A 17,712-nucleotide genomic window follows, 5' to 3' on the forward strand; every position below is an offset into this window, starting at 1 on the left:
TAAAATGTTTTAGCAAAAAAAAATAAATATATATGATAATTGAAATAATAATTTATATTCATAAACAGTAGCGGAATATCATCTCTGTAATGTAATATTTTATTTTATTGTTAGTACACAGAGGAAGAATTTTCTCTTAGAATTTACCTCGAAAATCATGATAATCGTGGGACAATATGGTATGAAAAGAATTTTATGAGAATTTCTCTGATTAATATTTATCACAATAAAAATAATAATAATATCTATTACAATAAAATATAAAATATCTATTAAAAATAATAATATCTATTACAATAAAATATAAAATATGTTCGATTAATTTTATTATGCAGTTTAATAAAATTAATCAAACAGGTTTTATATTTTGTTGTGATAGATATTATTATTTTTATTGTGATAAAAATATTAATCAGAAAAATTCTCATAAAATTCTTTGCATACCATATTGTCTTACGATTACCATGATTTTCAAAGTAAATTTTAAGAGAAAATTCTCTCACAATCAGTGTATCTATTTTAGTTTGTCAAATAATTATTTTTATTTTACAAAATTTTCCTAAAAATATCGCATCTACACGTGTATGATTTAATTCTGAAATACCGCGTAAAAATAATGGTGCGGTATTTGTTCAAACGTGGAAAAACGCACATCTGCACTTTGCGGCCGTTAAAAAAAGCTCGTATCTTTTTCCACGAACAATAGAAGTGTTTGCGTAAGTTTTTTTTGTCCTCCAACATTGAAGGGAACTTTGCACTATTAGTTTCACGAGGGGAGGATACGATTGACGCTTGTTTGCATAGTGAAGTGCCGCTAATTTTTCTGTAAACTGTTATTTCAAGGGAAACATCCCGCTTCTACCCTTGCCTCGTAAATCCATTTCGTTACAATGACAACCATCATCGTACGCAAACATATACTTTATTCTCTCTCATAAAAAAGTTACAACGAATTTATATTAGTGACACTTTGTACGGGATATGATTGAAAGAAAGAATGTAATGATATTATTATATATATAACGATATTTCAGAAAATGACTGATATTAAAATTGAAACATTTATATTCTAGTTTCGATCTCGAAATTTCCTCAAATCCCTCTGCACATTTTACAATCAGATATTTTTTGAAAACATAATTTATATGCGATCTCAATTTCGAGGACAGCAATATTTAACCGATCTTTGTTAGCGTTTCTCTCGTAGAAGTCAAATAAAAGCTTTCGCCGGATATTTTTCGAAGATGCAATTTTTGCACCAACGACAGAAGTAATAATACTTGTGAACAGGGTAATTCAAGCGATCTCTTAGTCGATCGTCTCGAGAAATCGCGTCCATTAATTCACGGACGCATCGAGGCGTCCCGAGCAATTTTAATAACTCACCACAACCATCCGTATAACGCGGCGGATCGTTTTACGTTGGCCATAAAACACTTTACAACTCTGGCCAATAAAAAAAAACTTTCAACAATTCTACCACCAGGATCAATAACGGGTGAAATCCGATTGGACTGGTCCTCAGCCAATCGGGCTTGGATGCGAGAATCGAGGGATGAATTGCGCGGATTCTGCGCCACCGAGATCGTGATTCTATTGGTCTCGTCTTGGCCAAGAGGGCTGTAACGTTTTATCCGGACGAAACCTTGCAGATATGGAAGCTCCGAGTATAGCGGGGGTGAGATTTTGCAAAAAAAGAGTGACTTTTGTTCTCTTTGTCGATATATTGCTGAGACGTACACAATAGGGTTTTCTTGGACATAGAAAATATATATGTATATTTCTAGTCATGTACTTTTTTAATTGGTACATAGATTAATAAAAAAACCGCTCCACCGAAAAGATATCGCGCAAATGCGAAACGTTGTTCAATGGCGCATTTCAAATTCGCATCCACGTAAATCTCCATCAGAGAATACATATAAGAAAATGGGAACATGCTTGCGCAACATTTGCGCGACATAAAGACGACATCGTAAGAATAAAACAAGAGAAAGATAAACATCGTCTTTTTTATCTTAAATGCAATCTAGAAATGTTTCTTAGAAACGCACTAGTCAACTGTGAACTCATGTTAATTTCATAACTATTTTATCCGTAGCGAAAAATAAAGAAAATGTTTTAAATAAATGATACATAATTTTAACTAATGTGTGTTTATAAAAATTTATAATGAATTCCTAAATAATTTTATTGTTTGATATATATATATATATATATATATATATATATATATATCATTAACTTTTTGTAACAGCAAATGTGAATGAGATAAATAAAGTAATATAAAAGTCTTGATATATTTTTATTATATTTAGATCGTCGAAAAATTGAATGCGATAAAACATCGAACGAAATATATTTGCGATTCTAATTAACCTTAGAGAGATAATTATATTATTTTTAAATATTGCCACAAAATCTTAATTTCTAATTTGGATTTATGTCACTTCTATATTTACTCGATTAAATGAATATATTACGCGAAAAATGTGTTTCGAGATCTACTTTCTCGATACATAAAGTAACACATTAATTGTAAAAATTAATAACTTAAAATTAATAACTTAATCATTCTGTTATGAGAAATAGTTTTCTCATATAAATCGCGATTGAGTGTGATGAATTTTTGACTGGTCTTAAAATATTAAACATTGATACTTTGTTGCCGCGGATTCTATACTGCGCATACATAAATTATGTATATACAATAAAAGAATTTGTAGGCTGGTATCTACTTGGTACCAAAATATTCTACAAACAATGTATTGTCGAAATAAACAAAAGGTGAATTTTTGGCTCGCCTTAAAATATTAAATATCGATACTTTGTTGCCGCGGATCCTGTACTGCGCATACATAAATTATGTATATACAATAAAAGAATTTGTAGGCTGGTGTCTGCTTGGTACAAAAACATTATTTTTATACCAAACAAATACGAGCCTACAAATTCTTTTATTTAATATACTTAATTTATGTATGCGCAATATAGGGTCCGCGGCAACAAAGTATCGATATTTAATATTTTAAGGCGAGCCAAAAATTCATCTTTTGTTTATTTCGACAGTACATTGTATGCAGAATATTTTGGTATCAAGCAGACACAAGCGTACAAATTCTTTTATTTAATATACATAATATAAGAATGCGCCACTTAGGGTCCGCGGCGACATAGTGTCGACTTTTAATATTTTAAGACGAGTCAAAAATTTATTTGTTGTATATTTTGATAGTACATTGTTTGCAGAATATTTTGATACCACAAGCAGACACTCGCGTACAAATACTTTTATTTAATATGCATAATATAAGAATGTGCCGCATAGGGTCCGCGGCGACATAGGCCCATATTCTGGATCTTCTTTTATCGATAAAAGTCGATCAATATTGTCGACATTTAATATTTTAAGACGAGTCAAAAATCCATCGAAATATACGAGCGATGAATTTTTGGCTAGCCTTTAAATATTAAAAATCGACACTGGGTCGCTGCGGACACTATGCGGCGCATATTTAAATTATGCATATTAAATAAAAGAATTTGTACGCTGGTGTCTGCTTAATATCAAAATATTCTGCAATGAATGTACTATTAAAATGTATAATCGATGAATTTTTGGCTCGTCTTAAAATATTAAAAATCGATACTTTGTTGCCGCGGACACTATACTGCGCATATATAAATTATGTATATACAATAAAAGAATTTGTAGGCTGGTGTCTACTTGATACAAAAATATTCTGCATACAATGTATACTGTCGAAATGTATAAGCGATGAATTTTTTGTTTGCTTTATAATATCTCTATTTATTTCTCTTTATTCTGAAAAACCTTATTTTATCGTATTTTAAGAATTAGTACAATTGTGTCATCTTTTATCAGCTCATATTCATTTAATCAGCTGTATCAATACCTAAAAATTTATTTTGAAATTTCTTAAATTTATCAAATTAACAACTTATTGTTAGATCACAATTAAAATTTTATTTCTCATCAAAAGTCATCTACGACACGTGGTTGCGTTTATGAATTGTATACCAATTATTTGTAAAGACTGAGAACGAGCTATAGTAAGTTTTAATTTATCTCATCCCTTTTGATCTAATTATCGACTATGCTTTTATACGGAGAACAAAAGAAGGAAAAAACTTGATGAGTTTTTGAAAATGCAATTCTCTTGAAATATTTTTCATGCTGCTTTTATTATACTAGAACAACATAAGCGCACGCTACGCGTGCGCCATTCTTCGATTTTATATAAAAAGAATGATATTTTTATATAAAGTTTGTTTAAACTTGATTAATATTTTTTGACAGAAATCAGCTGACTAAAGCGTTAATTTGTTAATTAAATTTTAAAATAATAGTATGTAATAAAAATTATAAAGTAATAATATGTTTTAAATAAAATGTTATAGTACTTTAAACTCGATTAATATTTTTTCACAGAAATCAGTTAATAACTGTCAAAAGATATTAATCGAGTTTAAACATACTATAACATTTTATTTAAAACATTATTTTATAATTTTTATTACTAATTATTCTTTTAAAATTTAATTAACAAATTAACATTTTAATCAGCTAATTTCTATCAAAAAATACTAATAAATCGTTAATTTGCTAATTAAATTTTAAAATAATAGGTTATAAAAATTTAAATGGAAATATGTTGTAAATAATATGTTATAATGCCTTATCTGCGATTAATATTTTTTGATAGAAAGCACCTGATAACTGTCAAAAATATTAATCGAGTTTAAGGAAAATTATAACATATTATTTAAAACATATTATTTTAATTTTTATAACACATTCTTATTTTAAAATTTAATTAGCAAACAAATTAACGCTTTAATCAGCTGATTTCTGTCAAAAAATACTAATAAAGCGTTAGTTAAAATTTAAAAAAATATTATGACATAAAAAGTAAAATAATGATATGTTATAAATAAAATGTTATAGTACTTTTTAAACTCGATTAATATTTTTTGACAGTTATATCAGCTGATTTCTGTATCATTCTTTTTAACATAAAATTGAAGAATAACGCGCGCTTGTGTTGTTCTAGTCCTTTTCTAAAAAAAAACATGTTAAATCGATTCCCGCAATTATTGTTGACAATCATCGCGAGGATCAGCAGTTTGACAGTTTATCCAAAATTAAATTAAATTAAATAATAATATATGTTTTAATATTTTAAATTGGATTAATATATTTGACAGTTATGAGCTGCTTTTTTCAAAAAATATTAATCGCGGACAAATAAGTTTATATTAAAAGAATATATTATAACATACTCGTATAATATTATTTACATATCTACAACATATTATTATAATTAAAATTATAATATTTTGTAAGTAATAAACACAGAGGATTTTATCTTAAAATATGTACATTTATGTTTATGCATATATATGAATATGTATGTACATTTATGTTTATGCATATATATGAATATGTATGTACATTTATGATTATGCATATATATGAATATGTATGTACATTTATGATTATGCATATATATGAATATGTATGTACATTTATGTTTATGCATATATATGAATATGTATGTACATTTATGTTTATGCATATATATGAATATGTATGTACATTTATGATTATGCATATATATGAATATGTATGTACATTTATGTTTATGCATATATATGAATATGTATGTACATTTATGTTTATGCATATATATGAATATGTATGTACATTTATGTTTATGCATATATATGAATATGTATGTACATTTATGTTTATGCATATATATGAATATGTATGTACATTTATGATTATGCATATATATGAATATGTATGTACATTTATGATTATGCATATATATGAATATGTATGTACATTTATGTTTATGCATATATATGAATATGTATGTACATTTATGTTTATGCATATATATGAATATGTATGTACATTTATGATTATGCATATATATGAATATGTATGTACATTTATGTTTATGCATATATATGAATATGTATGTACATTTATGTTTATGCATATATATGAATATGTATGTACATTTATGTTTATGCATATATATGAATATGTATGTACATTTATGTTTATGCATATATATGAATATGTATGTACATTTATGTTTATGCATATATATGAATATGTATGTACATTTATGTTTATGCATATATATGAATATGTATGTACATTTATGTTTATGCATATATATGAATATGTATGTACATTTATGTTTATGCATATATATGAATATGTATGTACATTTATGTTTATGCATATATATGAATATGTATGTACATTTATGATTATGCATATATATGAATATGTATGTACATTTATGTTTATGCATATATATGAATATGTATGTACATTTATGATTATGCATATATATGAATATGTATGTACATTTATGTTTATGCATATATATGAATATGTATGTACATTTATGTTTATGCATATATATGAATATGTATGTACATTTATGTTTATGCATATATATGAATATGTATGTACATTTATGTTTATGCATATATATGAATATGTATGTACATTTATGTTTATGCATATATATGAATATGTATGAATAATTTTTTTATGAATATATATGAATAATTTTTTAATCAAAATACATATATTCTTGCCCAAATAAGATATTAAAACGATTAGAATAACCCCAGCTCATTTGCTTTAATGACATAATTTTTTAAATATGACACATATAAGTAATATGAGATATTTAAATAATCGTGCTGGAGTTAATTTTTTAATCTAAATACATATGTTCTTGCCCAAATAAAAATATGCTATAAAAATTAAAATAATAATGTTATAAATAATATGTTATAATACTTTAAACTCGAATAATATTTTTTGACAGAAATCAGCTGATAAATGTCAAAAAGTTTTAATCGAGTTTAAAGTACTATAACATTTTATTTAAAGCATATTATTTGATAAATTTTATTACATATTCTTATTTTAAAATTAATTAACAAATTAACGTTTTAATCAGCTGATTTCTGTCAAAAATATTAATTGCGGATAAAGTATTATAACATATTATATTACTTAAAATATATTATTATAATTATAATATGTTGTAAATAAAATCATATGTTATAATATATGTATAGTTTGTCCGCGATTAATATTTTTTGACGCAGAAATCAGCTGATAACTGTGAAAAAATATTAATCCTAGATAAAGCATTATAATTTATTATTTTCAACATATTACTATTTTAATTTTTATAATTTATTATTATTTTAAATTTTAATTAGCCAATTTACGCTTTATTAATATTTTTGACATACATCAGCTGATTAAAGCGTTAATTTGCTAAATAAATTTTAAAATAATATTATGTTATGAAAATTAAAATAATAATATGTTTTAAATAAAATGTTATAGGACTTTAAACTCGATTAATATTTTTTGACAGTTATCAGCTGATTTCTGTATAATTCTTTTTAACATAAATAAATTTGAAGAATAGTGCGCGCGTTGCGCGAGCTTGTGTTGTTCTAGGCCTTTTTTAAAAAAGGTATGTCAAGTCAATTCTCGCAAGTTTATATATATATATATATAATCTGTACTGTGAAATTTTAATTTTAAGCTTATGGATCGAGTGTTCCTTTTTTTTGCGAAAATTCTTCTTGTCGCTGAAAGAAGAGACGTCAAACAATTTCCAAATTTTTCGGAAAATAGATATTTTTTCAACTTTATTTTCATCTCTGTGCACAGTGTATTTCGAAACAATCTGTAATATATACGCGAAAGGATATAGCAGCGTTAAATTAATCATTTATGAGATATTGACGCTAAATTGAGAATAAAATAGTCCATTGATTTTAAAATGCAATCGCGCATAATTCTATATTTGCAAGCTGCCTAAAAGTTGCCTCTTTTTTGTGATGTTGATTAGCTGCCTCAATATGCATTGTAAATTATATTCATAGCATCGAGGCTGTCATTGCGAGGGTTAGCAGTTTGACAGTTTGTCCAAAATAAAATAAAATAAAATAATAATATGTTTTAATATTTTAAATTCGATTTATATTTTTGACAGTTATTAACTGATTTCTGCGTCAAAAAATATTAATCGCGGATAAAATATACATATATTATAACTATATATTATAACATATTATTTTATTTACAATATATTATTATAATTAAAATAATAATATATTTTAAGTAATATAATATATTATAATACTTTTTATTTTATTTTATTTTATTTTGGACAAACTGTACAAACATACTGCTAACTCTCGCGATGACAGCTGCTTGATGCTATGAATATAATGTACAACGCGAATCGAGACAGCCAATTAGTATCGCAGAAAAGCGACAACAATGTCAATAACATGCCTTTTTTTAGAAAGGGATAGATTATCCTGATAATGTTTACAATAAGATGGTCGCATAATGCATGCACGTGTGCAATGTATTTCGAGATCTATCATCGCATAATACTATATGGTTACACACTAATTGTAAAAAGATCCTTCTCTATATACAATCGCGATCGATATCAGATAAAACTATTTTTTATATGATAAAATTATTAATGAGTTATTAGCTTTTACAATTAATATATTTGTAATTATATTATATCTCGATGATAAATCCCTAAACGTATTTTTCGCGTAATACATTTTTTTAATCGAGTAAGAATCGAAGTGATATAAATAATACACACACAAATTAAAAATTAGAGTTTTGTAGCGATTTTTAAGGACAATATATAATAATTTTTTAAATTGTAATTAGTGACAAATATCCTTAAAGATCGATATACGAGAAGCTGTAATTTTTATTTGGATTTATATTACTTCGATTATTCTTACTCGATTAAATATGAATATATATATTATGCAAAAAATGCATCTCAATATTTATCGTCGTGATATATATATATATATATATATATATATATATATATATATATATATGAGTTACACATATAATTGAACATTAATGGTATAAGTTATTAAATTGACAGTACACATTGTAATTTACGAGGTCTGTCATAATTATTTTATTACGATATAAAATTTTTTTACTGCGATATAAAATTAGCTATACGAAAGTTTACTACATAATCCGGAAAAAATAAAATTAACAGTAAATTGCAAATTTAATTTTTTAAATTTGAATAACAATCATGTATTTTTTTTATAGAGACAAAAATGTGAGTTTTCACTTTTTTGTGTTGCCCTGATATAATGAATTTACATAAAATCCGATTTATAATTTGTAACAAATTTCAAGACAGATTTCTGTTTATAATTTTATATACTGCATATTCTAATGTATTTGTATATGTGATATATATTTTATTTCTTTAAATGTATTTTCTGTATTATACGATATATAAAATTATAAATAAAAATTCGTTCCAAATTTGATAATTGTTTAAAGTGGACTTTATCTGTGTGAAAAAAAATATAATTTGGTAAGAGATAAAACAAAATTAAAAACAAGCTATTCAAACATTTTTTCCAAATTTTAAGTTTTGAATTATTTTGATAGATTGATTCGGTGTTTAAAGCAAACACGATTTGACAAGAAATACTACAAATTAAAACTGTCATGAATACAATAAGTGTATGAGATATACATGCATTGATACTTATTGAGACTGATTATGATATAAATTTAGATAAAAATATACACAAACTCTGTTTCTATATTATACGATTCCATTTAAATTTATCTTTATCTGTTAGAAGTTGTAACGATTACTATCGATAAAATTTATTTCTTTTGTTTATCTACGAGTCATCTCAAGTTTTATAAGATATAATGAGTATAATAATCTTCATGATTCAATAGTAAAAAAATAGTATGACACAGGATATTAAATACTATCAAGCAAAAGATAAAAAACAAGACACAGGGATTTGAGATTTTATCTTTATTTCTTTTATTTGAAAAGTTCAATGCCAAGAATTAAAATTTCATTCGGTGTGGATACTGACTGCTTCGCAGACCAAACATTGCTGACAAATAAGTGAATAGCAATTTTTTATCTTGGTGTTTCTTGACGGCATCAATCACTAGTTTGTCAACTATTTTCTGATCAGCTTTTCTCTGATCGCTCGGTTTGTACTCCTCCTTTTTCTTGCTAAAGATATCACCCTCCTCTTTCTTGGCACGCTTGTCACGTTTCCTCTTGAAGTAATCATCATTTATACGCTTAGGCAACTGAATGCCAGAGAAATCCAGCTTCGTGGAGGTGGCAATCACGTAATTCTGGCTGACTCTTCGCAAGGGACAGGCATTGATCAGGAATGGTCCTGTTTGTTAACAATTAGAAATTATAATTAAGTTCGACAATACTTGTTGTTAAGAGGTTAAACTGTATCGAATGTTTAATAGATCGAATATTGTCGAATATTGTAAGATTTAATAATCTTAACATACCTGTGACCAAAAGTAAACCACTCTTCAATTGTTTCAAGAAGACAACTCTCTTTCCTTTGTGAGGTCCAGCTAACAGAATGCATACTGTTCCAGGTGTCAGGGTAGGTCGTAGATAACGACTATGTTCATGGAAACATTTTTTAGAATGATGTACAGTGACTGGATCAGCGGTAGGGTAGCTTGCGCGTCTCTTTTTTAAAAGCACAATACGTTTCTCCCCATTTTTGTCACCGCCTATCTTCTTTTCGATAGTCAATGGTGTCGATGGCTTGGGCTGTAACAATAAATTTATCATCAGTATACAAAATGGACTTAATTATTTAGAATTAGAATATGAGTCAAAATCTTCAATTAAATTTTTATAATATATTTTCAGCTATAAGTTACCATTTCATTACTTTAACAAAAAATATATTTTTCAAAAAATTATCTGATAGTTGTCTCTTTTCTTTTAACTTAATAATAAAATAGTAATAAATGACAAATATGTACCTTCTTCGGAGTCTTCTTACCCAGGAATTTATAGATAGCCTTTTTGTGGTACATACGTGTACGACTGAATCTATAAACACCATTTCCTAAATCATAATTTCTTGGGTTTCCCCTTGAAGGTTTTCCCTTGCTCTTTGCGTCTTTTTTAGCCGCAGCAGCAGGTGCAGCTTTCTTCTCCGGAGTTTGCACTTTTGTATCTGCCATCTGTAAACATTTTTTTTAGGTTTAATCAATAAAAACAATATTTTTTTTTAAATTAAACAATATTTATAATATAATTATAAATATATAGATTAGATATATATCACGCTTACAATACATTAATAACAATAATAACAATAACTGAGTGCAAAAAGAAGAATAATTATAAATGATATTTGTATAGAATCGATTGACATATGTAAAAAACGAGACAGTAGCAATATTGCTACTAGAAATTCTAATCACAGATACCAGCATTACGATTTACAGGTTATATCAGATTATGCTTTCCTCACGTTACAAATACAAAAGTGTATAAAAGTAATATAGGTGCAATTTATTAAAAACTAAAATCTGTATAAATTATATTCTATAAATCCGAAAAATATAAACGTTATTATATGTTTAATCCTCGAAATGTCGAAACCATACATATGATATTTGGTATAAAAATAAAATTAGCGTTTGATATCGCGAAAATATAAAGTCGCCCTAATAAATCGAACTCACAGCACACGATATTTGTACACGAAATTCAATTTATTTTAGATATAACAATCGGATTTCTTCGATTATGTGAAATTGTTTATCGTAATCTTACCGTAAAGCGAGCGGCAGCGTGAAAGGTCGGTGAAGATCGCCTTCCAGACGGAGCCACGTGTTATTCTACACAAGCGTTCCCTATCGAAAGAAATGTGAATTAAAGAGACTCTCTTCTTCATTTCGAATTAACAATTGAATAGAAAATAGAATAAATAGATATCTCATCATTTCTTTTGAGAAATTCGCAAAATATGCATACAATATAAAGAGCTTTCACATCTCTAATATAACTTTTACAATTATTAATAATGCTGCAATATAACTAATTGTAAGGATCTCTCTTCTGTTCTCGGCCTCTCTCCTTAAATCTAGAATGATCGCGAGGGCCGACTTACCTTGTTCGCTTGCTAATCGCTTCTGGGGCTCGATTCTTGAATTCATTCGCAAGAGAAACGTATACGCAAATTCGGCTCTTACAGAAAAGTTGCAAGTTGATTGGTTATCGCATGGCTTTTAGCCAATCAACTTGCAACTTTTCTGTAAGAGCCGAATTTGCGCATACGTTTCTCTTGCGAATGAATTCAAGAATCGAGCCCCTGTTCTCTCCCGAATTCTCTCTTGATCGAGACCGCGACGTAAATCCGCAAAGGTGCCTTTTCATGCTGACGCTCGACGCTCATTTTTAGCGTCAAAAGACGTCACGTGACCAAAAATAAAGATACCAATTCGTCAATTTTGGTCACGTGACATCTTTTGCCGCTAAAAATGAGCGTCGAGCGTCAGCATGAAAAGGCACCTCAAGTCATCGCCCCACTATTCACCCACGTATCTACCTAAGGCATACGGCCCTTATTTCTATTCTCGCAAAATCCTTATATAATAATGTTTAATAATGTTTAATAATGTTACAATAAATTAAAATATAAAAAAATGATAGAATAATTTTTTGATAATTTTCTATAGAGAATGCAGTTGAACTTCTTTAAACTTAATCTTTCTCTATTTTCAAATATTTTATTTTCGATAAAATTGGAATAATTATAATAAATTAATTTTAATTATAAAAATAATTTTAATTATAAAAATAATTTTAATTATAACAATTTACTATAATTATATAGAAAGATTCCATTACAGTTTTTAACTTATTACATTATAATAGTATTACAAAAAAAAAACAAAACAAATATAATAATTACAATTAGTTACAACTTTTCAATTACATTAAAATATTGAATGTTAAATATGTACACGCGAAAGAGTAGAAATATTTTAATATATATTCACATAATATTTTTAAACACTTTCTCGTTTTTATATCTTTGTATTTTCATTATCAGATATATCATCTTTACAATATTCAATAAACTTTTACAAATGCAATGATGTGGAGAGAACAAACTTATAAATTCCCATTTTCCTGTATATACTATCACTACTACTCATACATCTTGCACACATACAATACATATACAATAGTTCTTGCTATAATTTCAAAAACACAGTCGTTGCATACGATCAACTTTACGATGTGACAAGATAAATTTTAAAGTACACGCAAATGCACATTCGGATGCATAATGTTATTTTACCTCTGATGGAATAATCGAATGATCACATTGTATAACGGTTGCAAGGTTCACCGTATAATTCTTTACTCCAACTAGTGGCAACGATTTGCAGCCGAATGTCGATGATCTCAAACAGTTCTTATGAATAATGTAAATTATATATATTCAAGTACCAAATACGTAATACAAAATATCGTACAAAAATTTACATGAAAAAAGTTGCGCAAGAGATAATTGATACAGCTATTACAAATGAAATTTTTTTAAAGCAATTTATGCGTAATGATAAACATGCTCGCGACGATCTCGACAGTAAAAAAAATATATATATATAACGATATATAAGAAAAAAATATCGTGAAATCTCGTGATCTTTAATAGTTCTTAAAATTATAAGATTTATTCATTTATAAGTAACTTTTAATTGTAATTGTTCCTCCATTCATTCCTCTATTCTGCCAAAATATAATGACTGTAATTGTGTCATTGTTATATATATGGAGATGGCTTCCCGTTTAAATGCAAATATTTAAAATAATGAGTCACATCAATGTGAGATCGTCTTTTTATCCTCTTGTAGAGCAATACCCGATTGCACAATTTCAGATCAATCTGACAAAGATGAAAGATGTATTTATTATACAAATGTTGAGAGAAACATGCGGATATGAATAACGAGTAATAAAAATATTGAGTCACATAATTCACAAATAAGAATGTATTGTAACTTCCGGCCATGAACAATGTGAACATTAGTAAAGTTTCTTCATCTGCGCTTCTTTATTGTCCCTGTAAAGTAGAAATAGAATTAGCATTATGTATCTGTGTTTCTATTTGTATGCATAAGACTCTATTATATATAATTACCGGTAAATACTGTACATCAATAATATTATCATTTGTATCGCGATGAACAGTAAGAACATGCCGGTTGTTAGACAATTAGGGCAATCTGCGTTTCCTGTAATTTTATCTTTTTTCAACGTATTTATCCCATCTCGTATTTCTGACATAAACGACTGTTGATCGTATCCCATTGGCTGAACCTGTGAGATTATATTTATTAATGTCATAAGATAGTTCTCTGTGAGATATTATTATTTTATTATTCTTAGGTACAAGTAAATAATATGAACCTGTGCTGTAGGAGCGCGCGCTTGATTGTTAAGAATAGATTCAGTCTTGGTATGAAGTTCTCCCATGAAGGACTTAATCTCGTTGGCTGTATTTAATATGATATTTTGATTATTCAGCACAGCGTCGACCTCCTGTCGGCGTATGGTGTCAATCATTACAGGTTGCTGTCCTGGTTGACTGTTCACAACTTGTACACCTAATCAATAAATTAAATCAAAATTAAATTTAAATTAAATTTAAATCAAATTTATCAATATATAATGTTATTTTGATATAAATTATAATAATAATGTAATTATAACGAGCACTTTACCTCCTTGATTCGCTTGAACTTGTGATATTAAACTCAGTGCTCTCTCTTGCCTTCCAACGATTTCATCTAATTTCCTGTTGAGTTCACGTAAGGCATCGAACATCTGACTCTGTCCATTGAATATCTGCCGTAATTCCTTTTGGCTTTCGGTTTCATAATATTCTTCGTATTCCTGTTTGTTAAACTTATCTGGATGTTCTCTGTCAAAATATCGCAGCAAATATTGAGGTTTATGTAATGCGATTGTAGATATTCATAGAAATGTGTATCCTTACTTGCGATATTCCTCTTTCTGTTCATCTAGTTTCTTTTGGTAGTCTAAGTATTCCTGTTGAAGCTTAGCCTGTTCCTCTAAAGAAACTTTATGCCCATCAACTGGTAACTGTCCGGGAGGATATAGAGAGAGAGTTAGAAAATGTAAGATATCATGATCGTCGGCCAGGCCACCTAGATTGATAGAAATGCATAGAAAGAATACAATATAAAATAACTATATATATATATATATATTCTCGTCCGTTTCAATGTTTTTTTTTATGTTAACATACCAGTTGCAGCGGAAACACCAAAGTATCCATTTCTCGGTAATACGATATTATCAAGCCGAAAGCACGTTTCGTAATCTTGATCATTGTTTGTCATACCATTGTGAAACAGCAACTTGAACAGAAATATACAAATTAGACGAAATGTCGAAATAAAAATATAAAGATTAGAAAATTAGAATTTTAGAAGAATTTTATTAAAAAATTCAAGTATACGTACTGTTAACGTATTCTTATAATATTCTATTCGCGCTCTCGTATGAAATACTTTATTGCGGAAATCTCGTAAACAACCTGCTGACTGTTGCGTAGAGCCATCACTATTTCGAAATGAGATAAAACAGGATTATATAAAGTAAAATACTTTGAATATTTCGCATGTGCAAGCTAAAGTAAAATATAATTTAAAATATAATTCTAATATAATTTAATTAAAATATAATTTACTTTGCATGATCAAAGATCTTTGTGCCATCGTTGATAATAGCCATGATATATGGATTATTGTGTTTATTGTCGTTATCGAACGAATCGAAGAAAATCCCCAGGCCTGTCCAAAGATCCGAACTGCCAAAGACAGTACCGTTGTAGGCACCTTTGGCAGTCGTGTACCAGAATGCTAAACCATCCGCTCCTATCCTTGACCGTCCACTTATACGGAATACTAAGTCTACCTCCCACCAGTCGAAAGTTACTGGTTGCTTTGACCATATTGCACCTAAACACAAAATGTTTTTTCTTAAGTTTCATGCAAGATTGTTGTAAACTGTCAATTTTAATAATACAGTTAAATTTAAATTTTAAATATTTGTTAGAAATTATAAAAATATTACATTTTAAATATTTAAGCCTCTTTCTTTATAATAATAAAATTTAAGATTTTTTTCTCATACATTTATTGAAGCTTTTCTTAGTAATGTTTTTATTGCTAAGAAAAATTTTAAATTAATATTGAGAAATTTGTAATATACATAGATTTATATACAAACCTTTTTGACTTTTAAGTGATGGTGCTACTCTGACATTTTCTGCATTAGCAATGGTATCTAAAATAATTAAAAATTTTAATGAATATTTCTTTAAAGAGAGAAAACTATTAATCAAATATATTACATGTATTTACATTAAATATATCTGAGTTTTTATACCAATGTATTATATAAAAAAACACATATATCAAATAATAATAAGTAGTTTAGATAAGATAAGTAAAACATATGTTTATTAATATCAACATATTTAGCAATGTTTTCATAATGAATATCTTATTAAATAATATCTTATACAAGAAAATCTTTTCCTAACACTGAATAACACTTCAGTACATATATTTCCATTTCTTTCATTAAAAATAAACTTTATTTTAACGAAAAATTCCATCGAATTAAGAAGCTATTAAAAAGCCATCTTCACTGATTATTAACAAATCTATTCTTAAAAATCAATTAAACATATCGATTAGAGATTAATACGAGATCAAATATCACTTTTATATTATTTTTTTGTACACACACGGGAGAGAAACGTGTACGTACACACGTGTTTTGATCGCTCCCGGAGCAATCGCGATGCGTTTCGTATCACGTATCACCCGATGTATCAGGGAGATCGGGATCAAAGCGGCGTTCGTTTTGGAGGTCGAAAAAAGAAAATAGAAAAAGAACGACCTGTCTCCACCGGGGTGAATCGACGTAAATTGACACACGGGTACAACATACGGAGCGACAGGTGTCGGCGCCCCGGTTAGGTTATACCGCGATTAGGTTATGCACAGGTATACTTACTACCGCCGTATTCCCAGAACGGCACGCTGCCGTCCTTTTGCGCGAGATACGGCGGCTTGAACGAGTACTTGTACTCGAACTTCCGATGCGGCGTCTCGCCGCGGACGAATGGGACGACGCACGACAGGAGAAAAGCCAGGAGCCACCTCACCTCGGCGGCCATCTTCATCGCGATTGTCGACGACGGTCGTCGGGTCGGTGGTTGTCGACCGACTGATCGGGTCACCTCGGGTGGAAGCCGACAACCTCCGATGATTCGCCGAACGCGAGAGATCTCGGCCGCGACAGGCCGCGATTGGCGCGCGAGACTTGTGACGTGTCGCTTTCGTGGCCGAATTTCTGAAATTCCTCAAGCGACGTTTCTCTCTCTCTCTCTCCCCCCCACCTCATTCATAAAATTCCCGAGTCTGTTCCCTTTAATTCCGCTTTTCAGCTCGAGATGGATGTGTAAAAAAATGGGCATCTCAAACGTCAAATGAAACGATCGTGAAAAAAATAAAATATATATTAAAAAGAAATATATTAAGGTTTTTTTTTCGAGAGATATTTTTATAAGCTTCGACAACTTTTATTTTTATCAAACTGTATTACTAATGAGACATAAGCTCAGACATATTTGCGAGTCTGACGTTTGGTCTTATTTTTTACCGATTTCCCAAGTAATTTGACTTAATACTCTGCGTAAATG

At 28.4% G+C, this 17,712-nt stretch overlaps 2 protein-coding genes across 2 annotated transcripts; both read right to left on the reverse strand.

Moving 5' to 3' along the window:
- Positions 1 to 9,914: 9,914 nt before the first annotated feature.
- Rpl6 (ribosomal protein L6) lies at positions 9,915 to 11,812 on the reverse strand. The gene is made up of 4 exons (XM_083052934.1): positions 11,733 to 11,812; positions 10,931 to 11,134; positions 10,439 to 10,712; positions 9,915 to 10,311 (listed from the first exon to the last, which is right to left on the reverse strand). Exons 2-4 carry the CDS (start codon positions 11,132 to 11,134, stop codon positions 9,965 to 9,967), a joined length of 825 nt encoding a protein of 274 aa, XP_082909060.1. The 5' UTR covers positions 11,733 to 11,812; the 3' UTR covers positions 9,915 to 9,964.
- A 1,166-nt stretch (positions 11,813 to 12,978) lies between these two features.
- Positions 12,979 to 17,249, reverse strand: Ergic53 (lectin, mannose binding protein ergic53). The gene is made up of 10 exons (XM_083053427.1): positions 17,025 to 17,249; positions 16,230 to 16,286; positions 15,688 to 15,958; positions 15,461 to 15,560; positions 15,244 to 15,355; positions 14,971 to 15,142; positions 14,696 to 14,895; positions 14,382 to 14,578; positions 14,113 to 14,291; positions 12,979 to 14,034 (listed from the first exon to the last, which is right to left on the reverse strand). Exons 1-10 carry the CDS (start codon positions 17,191 to 17,193, stop codon positions 13,998 to 14,000), a joined length of 1,494 nt encoding a protein of 497 aa, XP_082909553.1. The 5' UTR covers positions 17,194 to 17,249; the 3' UTR covers positions 12,979 to 13,997.
- Positions 17,250 to 17,712: the final 463 nt, after the last annotated feature.

This window comes from Prenolepis imparis, unplaced genomic scaffold (genome assembly GCF_030444845.1).
Source record: "Prenolepis imparis isolate NDT839.2.m4 unplaced genomic scaffold, iyPreImpa1.0 SCAF_13, whole genome shotgun sequence".
In the NCBI taxonomy this organism is placed as follows: domain Eukaryota; kingdom Metazoa; phylum Arthropoda; class Insecta; order Hymenoptera; family Formicidae; genus Prenolepis; species Prenolepis imparis.

Coding starts and splice junctions, on each gene's coding strand:
- Ergic53 (XM_083053427.1), bottom strand. CDS start 17,193: ATGAAGATGGCCGCCGAGGTGAGGTGGCTCCTGGCTTTTCTCCTGTCG. Junction 16,287..17,024: donor GTTCTGGGAATACGGCGGTA/GTAAGTATACCT, acceptor TAATTATTTTAG/ATACCATTGCTAATGCAGAA. Junction 14,292..14,381: donor CGCGCGCTCCTACAGCACAG/GTTCATATTATT, acceptor ATAATCTCACAG/GTTCAGCCAATGGGATACGA.
- Rpl6 (XM_083052934.1), bottom strand. CDS start 11,134: ATGGCAGATACAAAAGTGCAAACTCCGGAGAAGAAAGCTGCACCTGCT. Junction 10,713..10,930: donor GTAAGAAGACTCCGAAGAAG/GTACATATTTGT, acceptor TTATTGTTACAG/CCCAAGCCATCGACACCATT. Junction 10,312..10,438: donor TGGTTTACTTTTGGTCACAG/GTATGTTAAGAT, acceptor GTTAACAAACAG/GACCATTCCTGATCAATGCC.